This window comes from Zonotrichia albicollis, chromosome Z, assembly GCF_047830755.1.
Source record: "Zonotrichia albicollis isolate bZonAlb1 chromosome Z, bZonAlb1.hap1, whole genome shotgun sequence".
NCBI lineage: Eukaryota > Metazoa > Chordata > Aves > Passeriformes > Passerellidae > Zonotrichia > Zonotrichia albicollis.
The window spans coordinates 78,032,165-78,049,328 of record NC_133860.1 but is presented as its reverse complement, the minus strand read 5'-3'; the positions used below and the strand labels follow the sequence as shown (position 1 = coordinate 78,049,328).

Sequence of the window (17,164 nt, the reverse complement as noted above, 5' to 3'; positions counted from 1 at the left end):
ACCTTTTTTCAATTGAAATATCATGCCAAGGCATTTATGTAGAGACACGTATCTGTGACTATAAAAACTGTAGCAAGAGCATAATCCTACATCAATTTCTTTAACTAAATAGAAAATATTACTTTAATATTCTGGATATGTAATGATTTCCTTTCATTTGTTTATTGACATGAGTTTTCACAGTTCCAAAGTGCAAGTAGTTCAGATACCAGAGGTTGGTTTATGGAGACTAATAAACTGAACAAATAAAGTTGTCTTTGCATGATGTTATCATCTTTCTGGACTTAGATATTTTTAAAATGTACTTTTAGGCAGCTGCAGTGAAAATAAAGGAACTGGAGGATGATGCTGCAGCAGCAAGACTAGCACATGCAGAATGTAAATACACTACAAATGTCATGCAGGTAAACTTTTGATTAAATATTTGGTAGATGTTTGCAGTAAAATAGGTGATGGACTTGTAAAGGTGCAGGCTTCCAAAAATGTTAAGATTTCCTTGCTCCAGTGAAAACACTGAGTAGATTTTTTTGCAATGATTGTCAAGACTGTAAAAGGTAATAGAAAAACATCTCCTTTATTTCCAGGGAACTGTCAAGTTAATAGAATCAATATTAAAATAAAATGTCACATTCTTATGTTTTAGAATTCAAAGTAGCATTGAAACAGTGAGGGGAAAGGAAATATTTCACAATAGTTACACTGCTAAAATATTCTGTCCTATTTCTCTGGAATGGGCACTTAGGTAATTTCAGAGATAGAGTGTACTTGCCCAACTTCTCTAGGTGTGAGATATTAATGCATCCTGAGACTGCAGTTCCAAATGTAATTATTCAGAGTACATTTCAGCTATTACATCTGCTGTTACCAGAAAAGTTTGAATATATGAAAAAATGCGATATGTATACTTGAATATTAAATTTTTGTATCACTGAACTGTGTCACACAGGGTTTCATCCATTAAAGCAATTAGGGTTTATTAAAAAAAAAAATTAAAAACCTGAAAGATGATTGCTGAGTGATCTTGTACTGACTAACAGTGGAATTTTGAAAAACTAAATGAGAAAACAAAAGGGAATTTCATTATTATTTTCTTATTTTCTGAGGAACACAAAAAAGCATTTCCACTTCTTCAGTCAGCTATTTTTTTATTACTTTTTCTAAGTACAGGCGCTTGGATTTCTGAAGTGATGATTAAATAAATAATGATGATGCAGGTTTTTTTATTCCTTCTCTACTTTTACAACATACAAAGGGAAAGGTAACATTCCTGGAAGTTAGAGATTTATCTTCTTTGGGTGAAGAACACAGCAGGTTTTCTTCCTTGTTTATGTACATGAATAGGCTCCACATGAGCTTTGCTCTGAGTGCAAGTGTAGCTTTTACTGTTTATCCTACACTTTTATGAGCCTACTTAATAAATAGAATTCCCCTGGAAAACTTCAGTAATATAAATAATTGAGATCAGGAAAATCCAAACACCACACAAGGACAACAAAATGTGCTTTTGGTCAGCATATCTATTTCTCTCTGTTTTGAACTCTATGTATTAATACATTTCTATGTGTGTTCAATGCTTTCTAATTCCATACAGAATTAGTAGAATACATTAACCTGTAAAAAGCAGAACAGAGCAGTGAACAGCATTAAAGACCATGGTAGTCTTTCCTAACTTCCCTTAACTGCTTTCTTAACACTTGGTAGTTGAGAATTGAAGAACTCGAAGACCTTTTGAGTGAAGAGAAGCTCCGCAGAAGAGAAGCTTTGTCAGAAGGAGCAGCAAGGGAAGATTTCAGAGAGCCAGTAAATGCTCTTGAGACAGGAAAAAAAGCGTAAGTTTCCTTTTAAATCCATTCCAAAATGGCAGTAGACAGCTTGAGTACAACTCGTAGTTTTCTACAGCTCATAGAAAATTCCCTGCATTTTCAGTCAGCAGAAAATTCTAGGGCAATGTGCCAAACCAAGCTAAAGGTTCAGAACCTGGCAGTCCATTAACAACAGGCCCATATCAGTAACCAAAGCTATTGTGAATGGTACAGATAATAACTGGCCTGCTACAGATTATTTGCCAAACCAAAAACTTTGAAAATCATATTTATGGTAGGGTCCAGCCTCCAGTAGTGTTTGGGGTGAGTGTAGGAATAGATATCCAGTAGATATCCTAAAGGTGTCCAATTCTTATATTATTATGAAAACACTGTTTTCCACTTCAGTGAGTCAGTTGGATCTCTAAGACTCCTGTCAAGAAGTTGGGTATCATTTATAGTGGGTAATCTTTGTTTTCAACTTTTGAAATACTGTAGAAATCTTTAAATGGTTAAAAAAATATTGAAAAGTGTGAGAGCACAGGAAATCTCTTGGGATGTTTCCTGCCTCGCACAGTCTGCTGTGCCTGTGGCAGCAGAACGTGCGTGACCTCTCTTTCAGCGTAGAACTATTTGGGTCTGTATACACAGGTGTTTCTTTTGACTTAGTCACACAAGGAGTAGTGGAGAAGGAAAAAAAATCAGTTTTCCCAGAAGAAAGGAAGTTTGTGGCCTGAGAAACTCATTCAAGATTCATTATTATGGACATTCTTTTAAGATACTCAAAACTTGAGCTGGAAAAACCTTTGTCAAAATTTGCAAACATCATTTTTAAGCAAGCTTTTGGCTTTCCTGATATCATGCCTAAATACTCAGGCAATCTTTTAAAATTCTTCCTTGGATTCCCTCTCTGTGCTTCTGTGTCGTTTATGCTGTTGTTTTGCCTTGTAGTTTCCTCATCAGCTGCCTGCTTAGTCATGCCAGGCTCTTGATATATCTGTTTTCCTGACTGACACAGTACAAGAACAGATTAAAATTCTGGGTAGCTTGCTTTCAAAGTCAGACCAGAGTAGGGTCAGGCATGTGGAAATCTTAAGAGCAAGAACTGTACTTGAAATCAGGGCTGATGATGCAAGATGTGACATGGTCTCTCTGAAGACAGCTGTTGTGCTAATTAAAATATGATGAATTCTGTTTGTTATATGTAACTTTGAGGCCACATCCAAATAATCTTATGAATTGCGTGACACCAGGCTTGGTAACTGAAAATATAACCTCTTGAAAAATCTTTCTTAGAAGGAAAATAAATTTCTTCATTCAATTAAGAAAGGCCAGCAGCTTCAGGATCCATGTGATGTGCTAAAGTGGTATCTGCCATATCCATTGATTATCATTTAAAAGAACATAGAGCATTCAACAAAAGTAATTTTAGTTAAAGTATCTTTTTTGTGGAAACTTTCCAGTTCACCAAGACAGCATATAACCGACGGTATGGAATGGAAAGACAAGGTTGAGGCAATGAGGAGAGCTCAAGATCCCAATGCCACATTAGTGGTTCCTCCAGACAGCTCCAGCCTGCATGAAGGTTCAATAGTAAGGAAAAAAATCCTCAATAGTAAATTATAAATACAAATAAAAAGCGCTCAATAGTAAGGAAAAATACGTGACACACATTGTTTAGGTGTTTTAAAACATACTGTCAAAATATTTACTGTGGTGAGGATTTTCTGCGTTTGCTGTGCTGAGCTGCGGAAGAACTCTGCCATTCTCTCACCTTTTTGTTCTTATGTTACCTTTAAAAAAATTTACTACATGAATAAATGTAGCCAATGACTTGGAGAAGCTAATTTGAAAATATTTTTAAAGTTTGGGTAGGATGTACTGGCATTCCTAATTAAGGCATTTTGTAGATATTGATTATCATATCATGTGAAGAATGTTCTTTCTACCTAACCTTTTTGTCAAGTTTCATTAGCTACCATTGTAGAAATGCTTATTTCTATTTCATACACCCTTTTAATTTTAGTGCAAGTATTTGACTGTAAAAATTGCTTGAAAATGGTTTCAAACTTTCAGGTGGAAAAGCAGAGGGGATTTTTTGGTGTTGTTGTTTTGGTTTTTACTTGTTTTGCCGTGGATTTGGCACATTGGATGTATTTCGCTGGATTATTTTCTGAAAACTTTCTCCTCTTATGTGACCACTTTGGGCTTCTCTACTGTCTTTACCCAGCTGCACCTTGAATAACAATTTTGTCATCGTTTTGCATAGCAGCAGGGACAAAGGAAAGTTGTCAGCATGTTTAGAAAATCTCTCTTTTCATAGTGTGGTAACATTTGCTCTCTTTCTACTCTTAGCAATATAAATATTTTTTTGCTGGTGGCTTGGAAAATTCTCGTCTTTCTCTCTCAGAGCCCTGAGCATGGAAGGTACATGAGGTCTGTTCCCTGTGGACAGGAGCAGAGACCTGCATCAGAGAGTCTTCAGATTTGTGGGTGTCTTTTGTTCAGTTGATGGAATGATTCCACATTTTGTCTCAGTGCTGTCCACTGCCCAGGCAGATCTGTGATTCAAAAGCTGGAGACAAATAAAATCAGGATCTTCTTTTTTCTTTCTGGGAGAATAACAGCTTCTTCCATGCAAGCATTAATGTATTAAAAGACATTTGCTGGCCTAGTTAGCCTGAAAAAGTAATTTCATCAGGCACAAAAGGAATACATACAGAGAAAAGCAACTGTCTGCCCTAACTACAGGCATTAATGTTTGCTATTTATAACTACAAAACACAATTGCAAGCTGAAAATATTCTACTAAAATTCTTGCTTAATCTAAAGTGCTTGCTAGCTGTTGCTGTGGCAGGAGTTTTCCTTTTTATTTGTATTCCTTAGTAAAATATATGACACGACAAGAATTATGGACAAGATTCCATTCATGATCAAGATTTCTTTTAATGGAAACAGTATTTAATGGTAGACTCAAAATTAATGTTATATTATTGAAAGGGTAAAAAATAAAGGGTTGTCTCACTGTCATATTCATAGAGCTGGTTGCTTTAATTGTTTTACTCAAAGGATTTCAAACCACAAGACTGTCCTGAGCAGGTGATAAAAGTGTTCATTTTTGGAAGAGTTGTATTAGGGGTTGCCTTATGAGATCAGGTATTTATTGCCTTGGATGGCTTTGCATTTTCCCAAAGCTGTTTGTATTTGTTTGGAAAGCAGAAGTACCTGTATGTCGTCCTGTTTACTCCATTGAGACAGCTCTGATTTTGCTTCCCAAAATGAAAACGCAGAAGACTGTAGCAGAAACTAAGTGTAGATAACATTTAATATATTGCTGTTAGTCTCTGCTATACCTATGCTTAAATTGTGTGAAAATGCCAGTGTGTTCTCTTCCATTCATTTTCCCCTCCTGCTTTCTTGACCTGTACAGTATTTTTCATATTTTATACCATTTTTATGCTTCCTGAATATGTTCTTTCCACTCTAATCTGATAATCTTATATTGATCTCTGACTGTACTCATACGGCATTTGAGAAACACCTTTCTATTATCTTAACTTAAAAAAGTTTCTAAGGCACTTATATGAACTGAAAGTATGAACAATTGAATTTCTACTGCATGCTGTTGTTGCTAAAATTTCTTTTTAATCAATTTAATATACTACTGATTAAAATCACTGTAAATAAATGAGGCATGGCTTGTGGAGTTTGACTGATGGAGCTGTAGGCCCATTTTGGCCAGCTGATTAATCAGATGTAATCCACACAAAACAAATTTTTAAAGGAATTTAGAGTCTATGGTGCTGCCAAGACAAATGGACAGTTTTCTGTGTGCTGTGCAAGTGTTGGGGCACAATTTGGAGGCACCTCAAGGTATAAACATGGGTGAATGAATTGCATCCACTAAGAGCATGGAAATTTTTAGCTGCCAGGTCATGGTTGTGGCCCCCACAGGACTGGGACTCACATACTTTATTTACATACTGTGTCTAACTAGATAAATTTTGTGAAATCTCTTTTCTTACACTCCTGTAATATTATGCAATATTATGGCTGCAATTATTAGAAATGAAGTGAGGAATTTTGTAAAGCTGTGAGAATGAACCTCAAGGGCCTGTTTTCAGCTGTGCTCAGTGCTGCTACCGCACACATGATGCATCTCTTTTGATTTTAACATTGCCTAGCTACAGCAATTAATTTTTTTCTTTGTGTTCCAGAGGGAGATGTCCATCCTCCTGAACTTATACCAGACCCTGGCAAATGCCCAGGTGCTTTCCAGACAGACAAACGTCCCCCTGGAAGAATTACCTTGGACAGATCTTTGTGCACTCTTGCATGAGAATGTTGAAGCCCTGGTTTCGAACTTCAACAAGGCCAACCAGAGGGTGAGCGTCCCCAGGCATCAGCTGCCTCTGCTGAGCTCAGTGACATTTATTCACACTGCAGTCTCGTTAAAAAGGACTGATATTCATCCCCCCAAAAAAGGATTTGGACACTAACAAATGAGCACCATTAATTATGGCTTGTCCACTGCTCAGTTTGTTGCCAGGGGCATTTAGATGTGAGTGGAGTGTGCATCAAGTCTCCCAGCTCCACCTTCTGTGCAGGATATTCTGAAAGGGCAATCTGATAGAAGCCACAGGGACCTAATTAAAAGACAATAAATTCATCTTACTGATGAAGAAATTCACTGAACATAGTCATTTACAGTCATAAATCAAGTCTTTATTTTACTATAATCCAGAGACAAAATACACTTTCTCAAGGAATATCACCTTTTAATTATGTGTTTATGATTCAGATGTACTATTTGAAAGAGTGCCAGTGAGGGTTTTTTTTGTTTAATTGTAACTTTGGATTATGACATTTTTATTCAGAAACAAACAGAAATACCTATTATAAAACATGTCAGGATCTGTATGAAGGAGGAGCTGTACTTCTCTGAAAGGTTTTGAAGCAAATGAGCTTACATGGCGTTTCTCCCCAGAAAACCTTGTGGTTTTAGGAAGGAAAAAGCCCCTTCTAAAATAACTCAGCTGGCTCCAGAGGCTAAGCTATGCCTAAAGAGATCTTTAGGGTATCACTTTGTGTTCTGGTTTATTTCTCTTTTGAAGTAGATGAGGAAAGAGAAGGGAAGGTGAACACTGTTGGCAGTGTTTGTAGGGCTTGTGTCTTATTGTTGCTTGCTTTTTAATTAAGGATTGTTTTTAAGACTGATTGTGAGGTCTCTAGGGTTCTTCTCATGTACTTAGCAGCTTTTCTGGGATTTTAGACTGTGCTGAAAAAGCTTTTTTTTCCACACAATTCAGTGTGATCTATCTGGAAGTATCTTGATATTTTCTAGGAACAGAAAGTCCAGGTGTGTGCATTTGGGGATAGTTGTTGGCTTGGTTCATTCCTCCATTTAGCTTGCATGAGAAGTGCAGTGTTAAACCACAAGCAGGAATCCCTTCATATTTGTTGAAAATACATCATAAACTTATGAGCTATTTGTAAGGAAAAAATTCTCTGTGCTAGAATTCCCTGAAATTGTTTTAAAACTTAATAATAACCTGGAATGTCTTGACTTTTCAACAAAAAAAAAATAAATCAAAACCCACAAACAAACAAACAAAAAATTAAAGGCTGTGTTTTAATTATTGTTTGCAATCATCACAAACTTCTAAAGCATATACTTGGATTACTAATTTACTAAAATTTAAATAAAATTTAATAAAATTTAATACAATCATTAAAACAAAATAAGTTATGAAGTGTCTGGCTCAGGTTTCCTGCAAAGACTGTGACAAGGTGGTAGAAGGATAGCAAAACCGAAACCAAATAAAATACTTTGTTTCAAAATATATTTCAGTTTTGTTTTGAGAACCAAGTAATTTATCTGTCATGAAAGGGTTTTACTTAGTTTTAATAAAATATTGAAAAAACTGCAGTTTAGATTTTATGCTGGAATAGTTTGTGCTTAACTTAAAGTGAAAAGGTAAATAATAATTTCTTCTTAAATGCTTGTCACACAGATATCTCATCTAGAATATATGTGCAAGCACAAGACTGACACTATGAACGACCTTCAGCAGAACCAGGAGAGTGCTTTGGAGAAAATGTCTGAACAGTTAAAAGCACAGGAACACTGGTCGCAGAAAGAAAAGCAATATCTTGAACAGCAGTACTCAAATGCCCTTGCAGAAATTCATGCAAGATCACAGGTATGGTGCTGTGAACTTCTAATATTTTTTTTTCTTTAAAAATTGAATGGATTATTTCAATAGTTAAAGCCTCTTAGCAGTTAAAGGTCATTTAGGAATTTTAGTATACGTTTAAAGTTTAAAAAAATCCAAAACCAAACAACAAAACAACCCATCTCTGTGCTAATATTAGCAACACTTAAAATAAGAAATAAATTACTTTGATGAAGCATTTGTTGAAGAGAATTTAATCTTCAGGCCCAGCTGAGAAGCCTGATTTCATCTGCAGATAGCTGTATTCTTTCTCTGAGAATGTTAAAGCTGTAAGATCAACTTTGCTTGTTTTAAGAATTACTGAGGGCAGCAGCTACTTTTTCAGCAGCACCATTTGCAAAGATTGTATAGAATAACAATAATGTGGTATCACCTGGGGATAAATTTAGTTACGTATGTACTGACCCTAAGAGCAGTGGTAGATTTCAACAGTGTTAAGCAACTCTGTTTTTCTGATACTACAGTGAGGAGTGGCCTAAAAGTGTGAAACTGTCACTCCTTGTTAGATGAGTTATTTGTAATCCAAAATGTTCCCTGTTATTCCACAACCACCATTTACGGTCTTTATCATCACACTCCTTCATACCTGTTTCAATTAAAAGCGTAGTGAATAAAGGAAATAGATGTCCCTTGTTATTTGTGAGTTACTGCAACTTACTTTACAGAATAATGCTGTATTTGATGCAGATTTCAGGACTGGAAGTCTTTGCATGCTGAAAAATTCAATCTGTCAACTTTCATGTTCCAGACTTCCTTATGTTTTTCCTCTCACTTACACTGGCTTTCTGCTTGGTACAGCAGTGTTCTCTCTGAAATTGGAGGATGTTATTACTATTGTTAAGTCAATTAATAAAACTGTATATTGGGCAGACAGGTGGTGTTGGACCTTCTGTGAACTGTCACGGTGTTGGTGGATTGTTTTCAGAAATCAGGAGTCCATTTACAATTGATTATCATGTAAATTTCCCTCCTACCACTGTTTTTGTTTCATACATCTTATTCTGTAATTGTTTACTGGAAGAGACAGTTTCATCACGATTATTACTAATGACTTTTGCTCCTTTAATGCATCATTTGAATGGCAAAGCTAAATTTTCTTTTCATTCTTCTCTAGTTAAAAACCATGTAGTTAATGTTTTGTCCATTATAGTTTGGTTTGTTTCTGTCGCAGGAATGTGAAGAAACGGTGCAGAAAAACAGGCAAAAACTCTATGACCTTGAACAACTCTCTGACAAACTGGCCCAGGAAAACAATACCTTGAAAAATTCATTATTAGATGCTTTCAAGGCACGCTCATTCCTGCTGGCAGCCTGTGCACTGCTATCAGGGGCCCTGTGCTCTCTCTACGCCCGACTGTGCGCCATGTCTTGCCAAAGAGACATTCTCCAGGAACAGGTGAACCAGCAACAACTATTGAACCACAAGATCGTCAGCCTCCTTTATGCTCTCCCTGCTGTCATGGAAAGAAACCAGGACGCAGTCAGGATAAGGCAAAGAAGAGCCAAGAACCTGGCTTATGTGTTCCGAAGAGCTGTGATTGTAGCTCTGGCTGCCAACAGGCTGAGGGGTCTGGCCCGATATTCTTGTACCTTTTTCGTCTGGTCAGACGGGTGCAGAGGAAGCCCTGGAATTCAAGTTTGTCTGGGAGAATCCAGAGGCAGGCATCCTGTGACACGTAAGTGAATGTTTTTAAAGAGTTACATCAAATTGCACGCTTAGGGAATAACAAAGAGGAATATTATTTTTATTGCTGGGGCATAAAAACATATTTAATGACATTTTGACAAATGTTATTTATGGATTTATGTTTTTTATATTGCTTGACAAATGCATTTCTCTCTAAGAGGAAATGCCTAGTCTTAGGTTAATAATTGCAGGTAAAAGTTCACTTATGGTCATGAACTCAACATTATCTGATATTTTTGATATTTGTGTTATGGATTTTAGAACTAGGTGCTACAGCATTTTCCTTGTGGTAAATATCTTGCAATGTTCCTAAACGATTTTTCCTTTTTTTTTTTGGAAAAGGTATTTCCTCTTTTTTTAAAAATAATTTTTAATATTTATTTCCTAAAAACCCACAAAAATTGCTTTCTGATTCAGGTAAAATATTAGCATAGGATTTCAAAATTTTCTTTAGAGATTATGTCTATTTGCCCCTTTCTGTTGCCAGATCAGTTTATATTTCTCTCTACAAGGATAAATGGTATTAAAAATGTTTTCCAAATTAGAAGATTCATCTACTTTTTTTTTTTATGTCATTCTGGAAGCATGCTTCAAACAGTCTAAATTGTCCTGACTAATTTCTTGTTTATATGCTTATTTTTGGTTAATTTCTTAAAGAGCTGGAGGCAGCAGTGTGCCATGTTTTTGTGATTTATTTATCCTGCTAGCTGCACTTCTGTTTCACAGGTTTTGGAGAGGAAGGAGTTGACTGTATTGAAGCAATTAACTGGTTGTGTAGCTCTAACCTCTATACTGCAATGATCAATTCTATCTCAGATCTGGAGGGTGTTCTCAGCAACCAAGGTAATTTTAACTGTATATTGTTGTAGCAGAAATATATTTAAAAAATAAATAAGTCAGGGTGGTCATATAATTTCCATTTTTATGATTTTATCTAAACTATTCTGTTTGGATAGCTCTGAAGAGATATTTCTGAATATTTATGATAGACACCTTTGACTAGAGGTTATGTCCTGAGCTAGTCAATACAAATTTAAGTGGGGCTGTTTTCCTAAAAGAGTAATTTTATTGCAGGCTAAAATAATAATCCTTTTCTACATTCTCTGAATGATCACATTTCTGTACTGTTGGAACAGATTAATTTTCTTAAACAGTTGATAGGATATTTTATCCTTTTGGTATATAGAGGCCATGGAAGCAGAAGGCTGTTTCTGGAGTTTATTTACAGTAAGAACTGATACAGGTTCCCTTGATTCATCTGCATTTCCGCCACCCCTGATTCTTTATTAACCTGTAGTTTTAGAGCCCCCACATTTTTGTCACAGAAAAAAGGATAGCAGAAGAGGGATAATTTATGTGAATAAAGGGAAATAGCAGGAGAAAGACAAGGTGATGCATTTTCCAGAAGCCTAAACACTAAATTGGTATAAAAGTTGGCATTGAATCAAGTGTGTTTAGATTCAGTTTCAGGCACTTTCTTCTTTGATCATGCTCTTTGCAATAAATTGAATTCATATCCTTTAAAAGCAAAGTTTGAACAGTGTTTCAGATTCAGCATTCTGTGTTTCAGAATATTTACAGGTTCCATCCTGTATAAGTGAAAACGAACGTGATATTACAAGAAACGGGAACTAATAACCTGCTTGATGTTTCCTTTTTGTTGTTTTTTTCTTAAAGATTCAGAGGTGTGGCTTTCTAGTAACTCGCTGATCGGCACAGCCAGGAACTGCTTTGCAAAAGTGATGGACAACCTGAGCATTCTGATGGAGACAGTTCAAGGGAGCACTCGTGGGTGCAGAGCCTTCCTGGAGAGGGACTCCCTGATAGACAGGCTGGCTTGTGGGCTCCGCAGACTAAATGCCCAGGCCCTGGAAGCTGGATTGCATGACAGACTGCCCAGCACAGTAAGCAGACTTACAGTCCTCCTTCATGGAAACAGAAGGTTTACAGCAACAGTGAAGCTCCCTTGATAGCAGCATTTATTTTGTTTCAGACTGGTCATGAGTCCATGACAGTGAAGTGCTACTATATGGACACTCAGAAGTTGATTTGTCACACAGTAGGGTGTGAATCGGTCTTTTCTTTTATTGAGAAAGAATTTTTGGAGGAGGTTTAGTGTATCCAAGTAAAAGATTTTTTTTTAAGTTCGATCAGATCTGTATTAGCTTATAAGCACAAAATTGCTTTTGGCTTGATGTAAATGTTAAGGTTGCTTTTTATTATTGTTTTCTACTTTCTCATGTTTACCATCCTTTCTTTCAGTAAAGATAACCTTCTTCCCTTTAACCCAAATAAATGAAAGGATAAACTCTTTCTCTAATAATCTTTTACAGTAAACCTTAGGTGAAAATAGTACTTCCTTGTAAACAGAATTTGCAGTTACCCTTGGTAGGTGACAGGTTGAAACTTTTATCCTTGTGTATGTCTTTTAGAGATGGAGGAAAAAATTATGTTTTGTCTTCTTTTTCTTGAGTCTTAAATATTATTTATTTTATTGCTAAAATAGCAGATTTTATAGCCCATCAACTTGTTTTTGTTTGCTGACAGAGAAACATAGCAACTTTGCAGCAAGAAATATTTGAATTTTCACGAAGGCTTCATGCAGCAGAAGTAGAGTCCCGCTCACTGTACCTGCAGCTTAAAGAATGCCGATGGGCTTTGAACAAGATGCAAAAAGATGCTGAAAAAACCCACAGACTGCAGACCCAATTAAGTGAAGTTCAGCAAGTAAGTGCATTTGACTTGGAGGCTCTCTTGCTTAAAAGAGATTCTCCTTTCTACACATTTTTTGATTTGTGTTCTTTTGGAAAACAAGCATCAAATTGATTTACTTTCAACAGAATTTTCCAGAAACCTTGCCTTGTAAATGCCACTAAATCAGAAGACAGATTTATTTAGAAATATCTCTTTTCCACTGGAGTTATCTTTTGATTTGTAGAAGGAGGTATCCTGTATAAATTAGAGTTTGGTCTTCAGCAATCCAGGTTCTCCCATTTGCTGGAAATGTTGATCTGATTTACATATCCTAAAAGAAGATTTCACTTAACAGAATAAAGTCAGTGGGAATGAGGGTATTCAATAAGAATGTTAATGAAATATAAACATAGCAGTTTAAACTCTGTATGGATGTTGATGAATGTTATAATAAATACAAAGCAAATTTTAGCAGGTCTGTTTCCCTGAAGAAGTAACTTTACGGCAGGGGGAAAAAAGCTTTTGTCTATATTCTCAGTAGCACAAAATTCCCCTTAGCCTTTTGCTGCTGGTGATTGACTTACTGAGACACTGTGGGTTCCCTAACCTGAAGCCTAGTTGGTAGAACCTGTCAGGGGGTCCCAATCCAAACACTTCTAAGCAAAGAATATCTGCTAGATGATGTCTCACCCATTGTCCTTCCAGCTCTTAGCTAGTAAAATGGATTTTTTTTTAAGCTCAAAAATATCTAATAATCTTCAGTTTTGCTCTTAACAGGTTTTATGCCCTTAGTGGTTTTGGACTGTTAGATGAAAATTATCACATATTAGATTGTAGTTGAAATGCAGATGACAGCTTTTTTGAAGAATTATTTCTTTCTGGAACAGTTTTGGGACAAGAAGAACAGTCCACAAAGGTGTTTACAAGGGTTAATAAGCTCTCCACTAAAATTCTGAACATTTATTTGCATATTTTTCCTTCTAAATACTAAAGTTTTGCATCCCATGGTGTTAATTAGAATAGAATAATGAATGGCAAGACTTTACATTAATGTTCTTTATAAAAAACACAGCAATTAACTGGTTTGCCATCTTATTGTTCAGCGATGTCTTCATGTTAAAAAAACCTCAATACTAATCATAAGCATGCATTTATTTTAGAATTTGATATGTTTGCAAGTGGAACTCACTCAATGGTAGGGAAACCACTGAGTATAGTTTCAGAATCAGGCACAACTTCTTTATCTTTCCAGAACATCAACAAAGACAATGTACAGGAGGAGTTACAAAACGCTTTGCAGCGTGAGCATGAGGCACAATTACTTTTACAAGAGCACCACCAACAGATTCAGGAGCTGAGTAATAGACTGGAATCACACGCATTTTCTGAGCTAAGTAAAAGCCAAGTATCTCCGACGGTAAGATTATTCTTCTCATAATATATATATAAAATAAATTCTTCTTATACCAGAGTATTACTTTTCATTAAATAGCCAAATAGTGCAGTCCTTGTGTAAATAAAATAACAGGAGTAAATACACACGCACTACTCAGTCTGCTGGAACTTTAGGCTACTGAGAAAACACTTCAAAGACTCCTTTTAAAATTTTTTTTAAGCTAATGGGGTTTTTTAACAGTTTAAGAAAAAGTCTTCAATGGGGGTTTGTTTTGGATTTTTTTTTTTTTTTTGTTTGCCTACAATAGTTTTGTTTTCTAAAGCACATTTATATGTAGCAAATATATTAAATGCTAGGGGGGTTCTGGGTCAGTAATGCTTTTGCTAGGAAATTCATAAAACCTTAGGATGCAGTGGTCCAAATCTACTTTACAATCAATTTATCCTGCACATTGGTCAGTAGCCGTGGCATAAAGTGAAGTTAATTTGCGCTACAGAGTAACTCTGCTCTCTGTCTGCTGGCAGGGCCTCCCTGATGCAGCAGAGGAGCTGAGGAAAAGAGACCAAGCTCTGGATCAACAGGAGAAACTCCTGAAAGAAATGGAGCAGGACCACAAGCGGCTGTGGGATACTCTCGAGGAGGCCGAACGTGCCCTTGATCAGGGAATAAAGTGAGCCCTGGGGCCTGGGGGATGTCACTTAAAATGAACAGAAATTTGAATTCCTACTTCCAAGGGCAGGGCTTTAGCCCTGGACAATGTAAGATTAGAAGAGAAAAGTACATCTGTCTCTTTTATTTTTAAATTCAGGGATAGTCTTCTAAAAACAAAAGTGTTAGTTCAAAGTACTAGGGCATCCATTTGATGCAGTTATCCCATAATAGTTCTTCAAATTCTGGGTGCTGACATAACTGGCAAAAAAATACCTGTGCTGTCTTACTGATCTGACATATCTTTGGCAGATCCTTAAAATTCTGTTTATTTAAGAAATTATTGTTTGCTCTCTGTGTTTCCATGCCAAATTTTCATAGACAGATACAATTTATTTATAGTAAATACAGAAGCACCACCTAGGGTATGGGTCTTCACTGTCGGAGAGACTGAAACCCATTTTGGATCTATGCCTTTCCTGTGGTACAAGATAGACCTTCCTGCTGATTTCAGGGAGTTTTTGATTTAGACCTAATCCCCACACCATTTACACCATAACCTGGAGAGGAAGGAAAGGCTCAGGCACCGGTCTTGAAAACATTGGTAGTCAAAAGGAACTCCCTTGACTTGAAGCTTTTTGTTAACTTGTTCTTATACCATTTGAAAAAAATAAGTCTTTGCAGACTTTGTTGTCTAATACTTTTCATAGTATGAAGTATGTGTTATGAATATTGTTGTTCCATGGTTAGGAACTAAAAAACTTTTAGTTAATTAAAATTTCTCATCATACCGGGAGAATTTCTCATCATTCTGAAGAACAATATCTGAGAAGCTTTAAGGGTTTTATGCACCAGGGAAATAATGCAATTTGTATGGTCATCAGTTAAATGTTTAACAAGCTAATTAAAATGACAAATGTTATTTGGTATGATCTGATCAAATCAGGTGTCACCTGCAGAAAGATTTGTTCCAGAAAGCTTGCCCTTTTCATCCTTCCCCAATCTATTTTGGGCATTTCAGTAAAGATCATTCCTTGAGGCCATATATATATCCAGAAAAGGTTATTCTAATGTGAAGTAACTTTAAAACTGGCTTTTTTTTTTTTCATGTATATAGCAGCTGAATATTAACAAAGAAATCTACTCTTCCATCCATTATTACAGCAACTCTTCACAACTAATAGGTTTTATTTCTCCCTTTGGAATATAAACAAAACAGAATAAATAAACAGAATCTGTCTGTGGTTTCCAATACAAGAATATAATTCCATCCTGCTCGAGACTTTTTATGACCTCTATATCCAAGCCATGATGGTTGTTCATTGATAGGCCTATACTTACCTCAATTTTAATTGCTTGTCCTCAACAGAAGCATCTTTCATATGGAAATGCACCAAATAGTGGTACATGAATTATTTTTAGGGTTTGCATTGGAAATATGAAAAAGAGAGAAAATCCTAATAGTTTGGGTTATCAACAATTATTTTACAAGACATGACAGCCATAAAATAGCAGAAGATTAATTTCTACATTGGCAGAGCTTCAGCTCCATAAAGTTACTCCATTGTTCTTGTTCTTTGTTTCTTTTATAATAGAGACAAAGAGTTGATCATTGGTCAAATGCAATCTGTGGAAGCTGCCCTGAATAAGGTAAGAATTTGAACTGTTCCCTGTGATTTGTGTTTTTAAACATGCTAAAGCCTTAGAACTGCTTATTCTCAGGGGAGGGGAAAAGTTGTTGCAAAGCAACTTCCTTTCCTTAGTGTTGAATTTTCCCCTCTGAACTTGTTCCATCTTAAAAAACCACAGTGAAATAAAATGCAAGGTTTAAAATGCAACTTTTTCTGGATGTAGAAGTTATGACAAAATTCACTTGCCTTCCCTCACTGAACAATTTTTCTGGTTGACAAGTGAAGACTAATGAACACACAAAAAATTGGCAATTGTTGTGGAGTTACCCCTCTACTGAATAATAAAAGGTCACATGCTTGGTAGCCATATAACATTTGGCTTTGTGTCTGCTACTTTAAACTATGAAACATCATAAATAGGAAAAGAAAAGGCAGGGAGTAGTAATCTGTGGTCAGAAACTTCCATAGTATTTCTTAAAATCATATTTTAAACTTAATAGTAATCACAAGTTTTCCCTCTGACTTGTACGATTGTGCCCTAATATAGGACTATTTGATGGTCCAACAAAGTTGTATGTATTAATTATTTAGGAGAAAGGACTACTTTCAACTATAGCTCTCATGGCAGATGGTTTCATAACTGTTTTTAATCTAGAGCAGCACAGAGCAACAGTGATTTCATTACCTGGAAGTGTCAATTTCCCTTACTATATCTTTAATTCCCAGTAATGTGACAATCTCTATTTTAGTTTTGGAGATCACAAAAACTGTTGCTATTTATTTATTTATTTATTTTCAGATCTCTTTTTCTAGTCTCTTTCCGTTAATGTTCATGGAAAGTGACAGAATCTGAATTGCGTGTTTCTCCTACAGGAAACTGTGCTGATAGAAAATTTCCTTTGTGCCACCACCATCTCCATACTGGCTTCTTTCAAACTTTGGAAGTCAATGTCATGCAGCAAGTGCTGTGTTCTTACAGTAATACATATTTGCCATATCCTTAACTTTCTCTTTTCAGACCAGGGCAAGGTGCTCTTTTTTTTTTTTTTTTTTTTGTAGCATTCTCTCCC

The 17,164-nt window shown here is 36.0% G+C and overlaps 1 protein-coding gene across 1 annotated transcript in view; it reads left to right on the top strand.

Annotated features, from left to right (window-relative positions):
- Positions 1-17,164, top strand: part of LOC141727272 (coiled-coil domain-containing protein 171-like) — a 48,867-nt gene that overhangs the window by 13,629 nt on the left and 18,074 nt on the right. The window contains exons 5-16 of the mRNA XM_074533634.1: positions 312-404; positions 1,702-1,829; positions 3,266-3,395; positions 6,020-6,187; positions 7,817-8,005; positions 9,210-9,714; positions 10,452-10,568; positions 11,403-11,629; positions 12,273-12,452; positions 13,672-13,836; positions 14,340-14,485; positions 16,059-16,113. Of these exons, the coding sequence (XP_074389735.1) occupies positions 312-404; positions 1,702-1,829; positions 3,266-3,395; positions 6,020-6,187; positions 7,817-8,005; positions 9,210-9,714; positions 10,452-10,568; positions 11,403-11,629; positions 12,273-12,452; positions 13,672-13,836; positions 14,340-14,485; positions 16,059-16,113 (2,103 nt within the window). The remainder of the gene's footprint in view (positions 1-311; positions 405-1,701; positions 1,830-3,265; positions 3,396-6,019; positions 6,188-7,816; positions 8,006-9,209; positions 9,715-10,451; positions 10,569-11,402; positions 11,630-12,272; positions 12,453-13,671; positions 13,837-14,339; positions 14,486-16,058; positions 16,114-17,164) is intronic.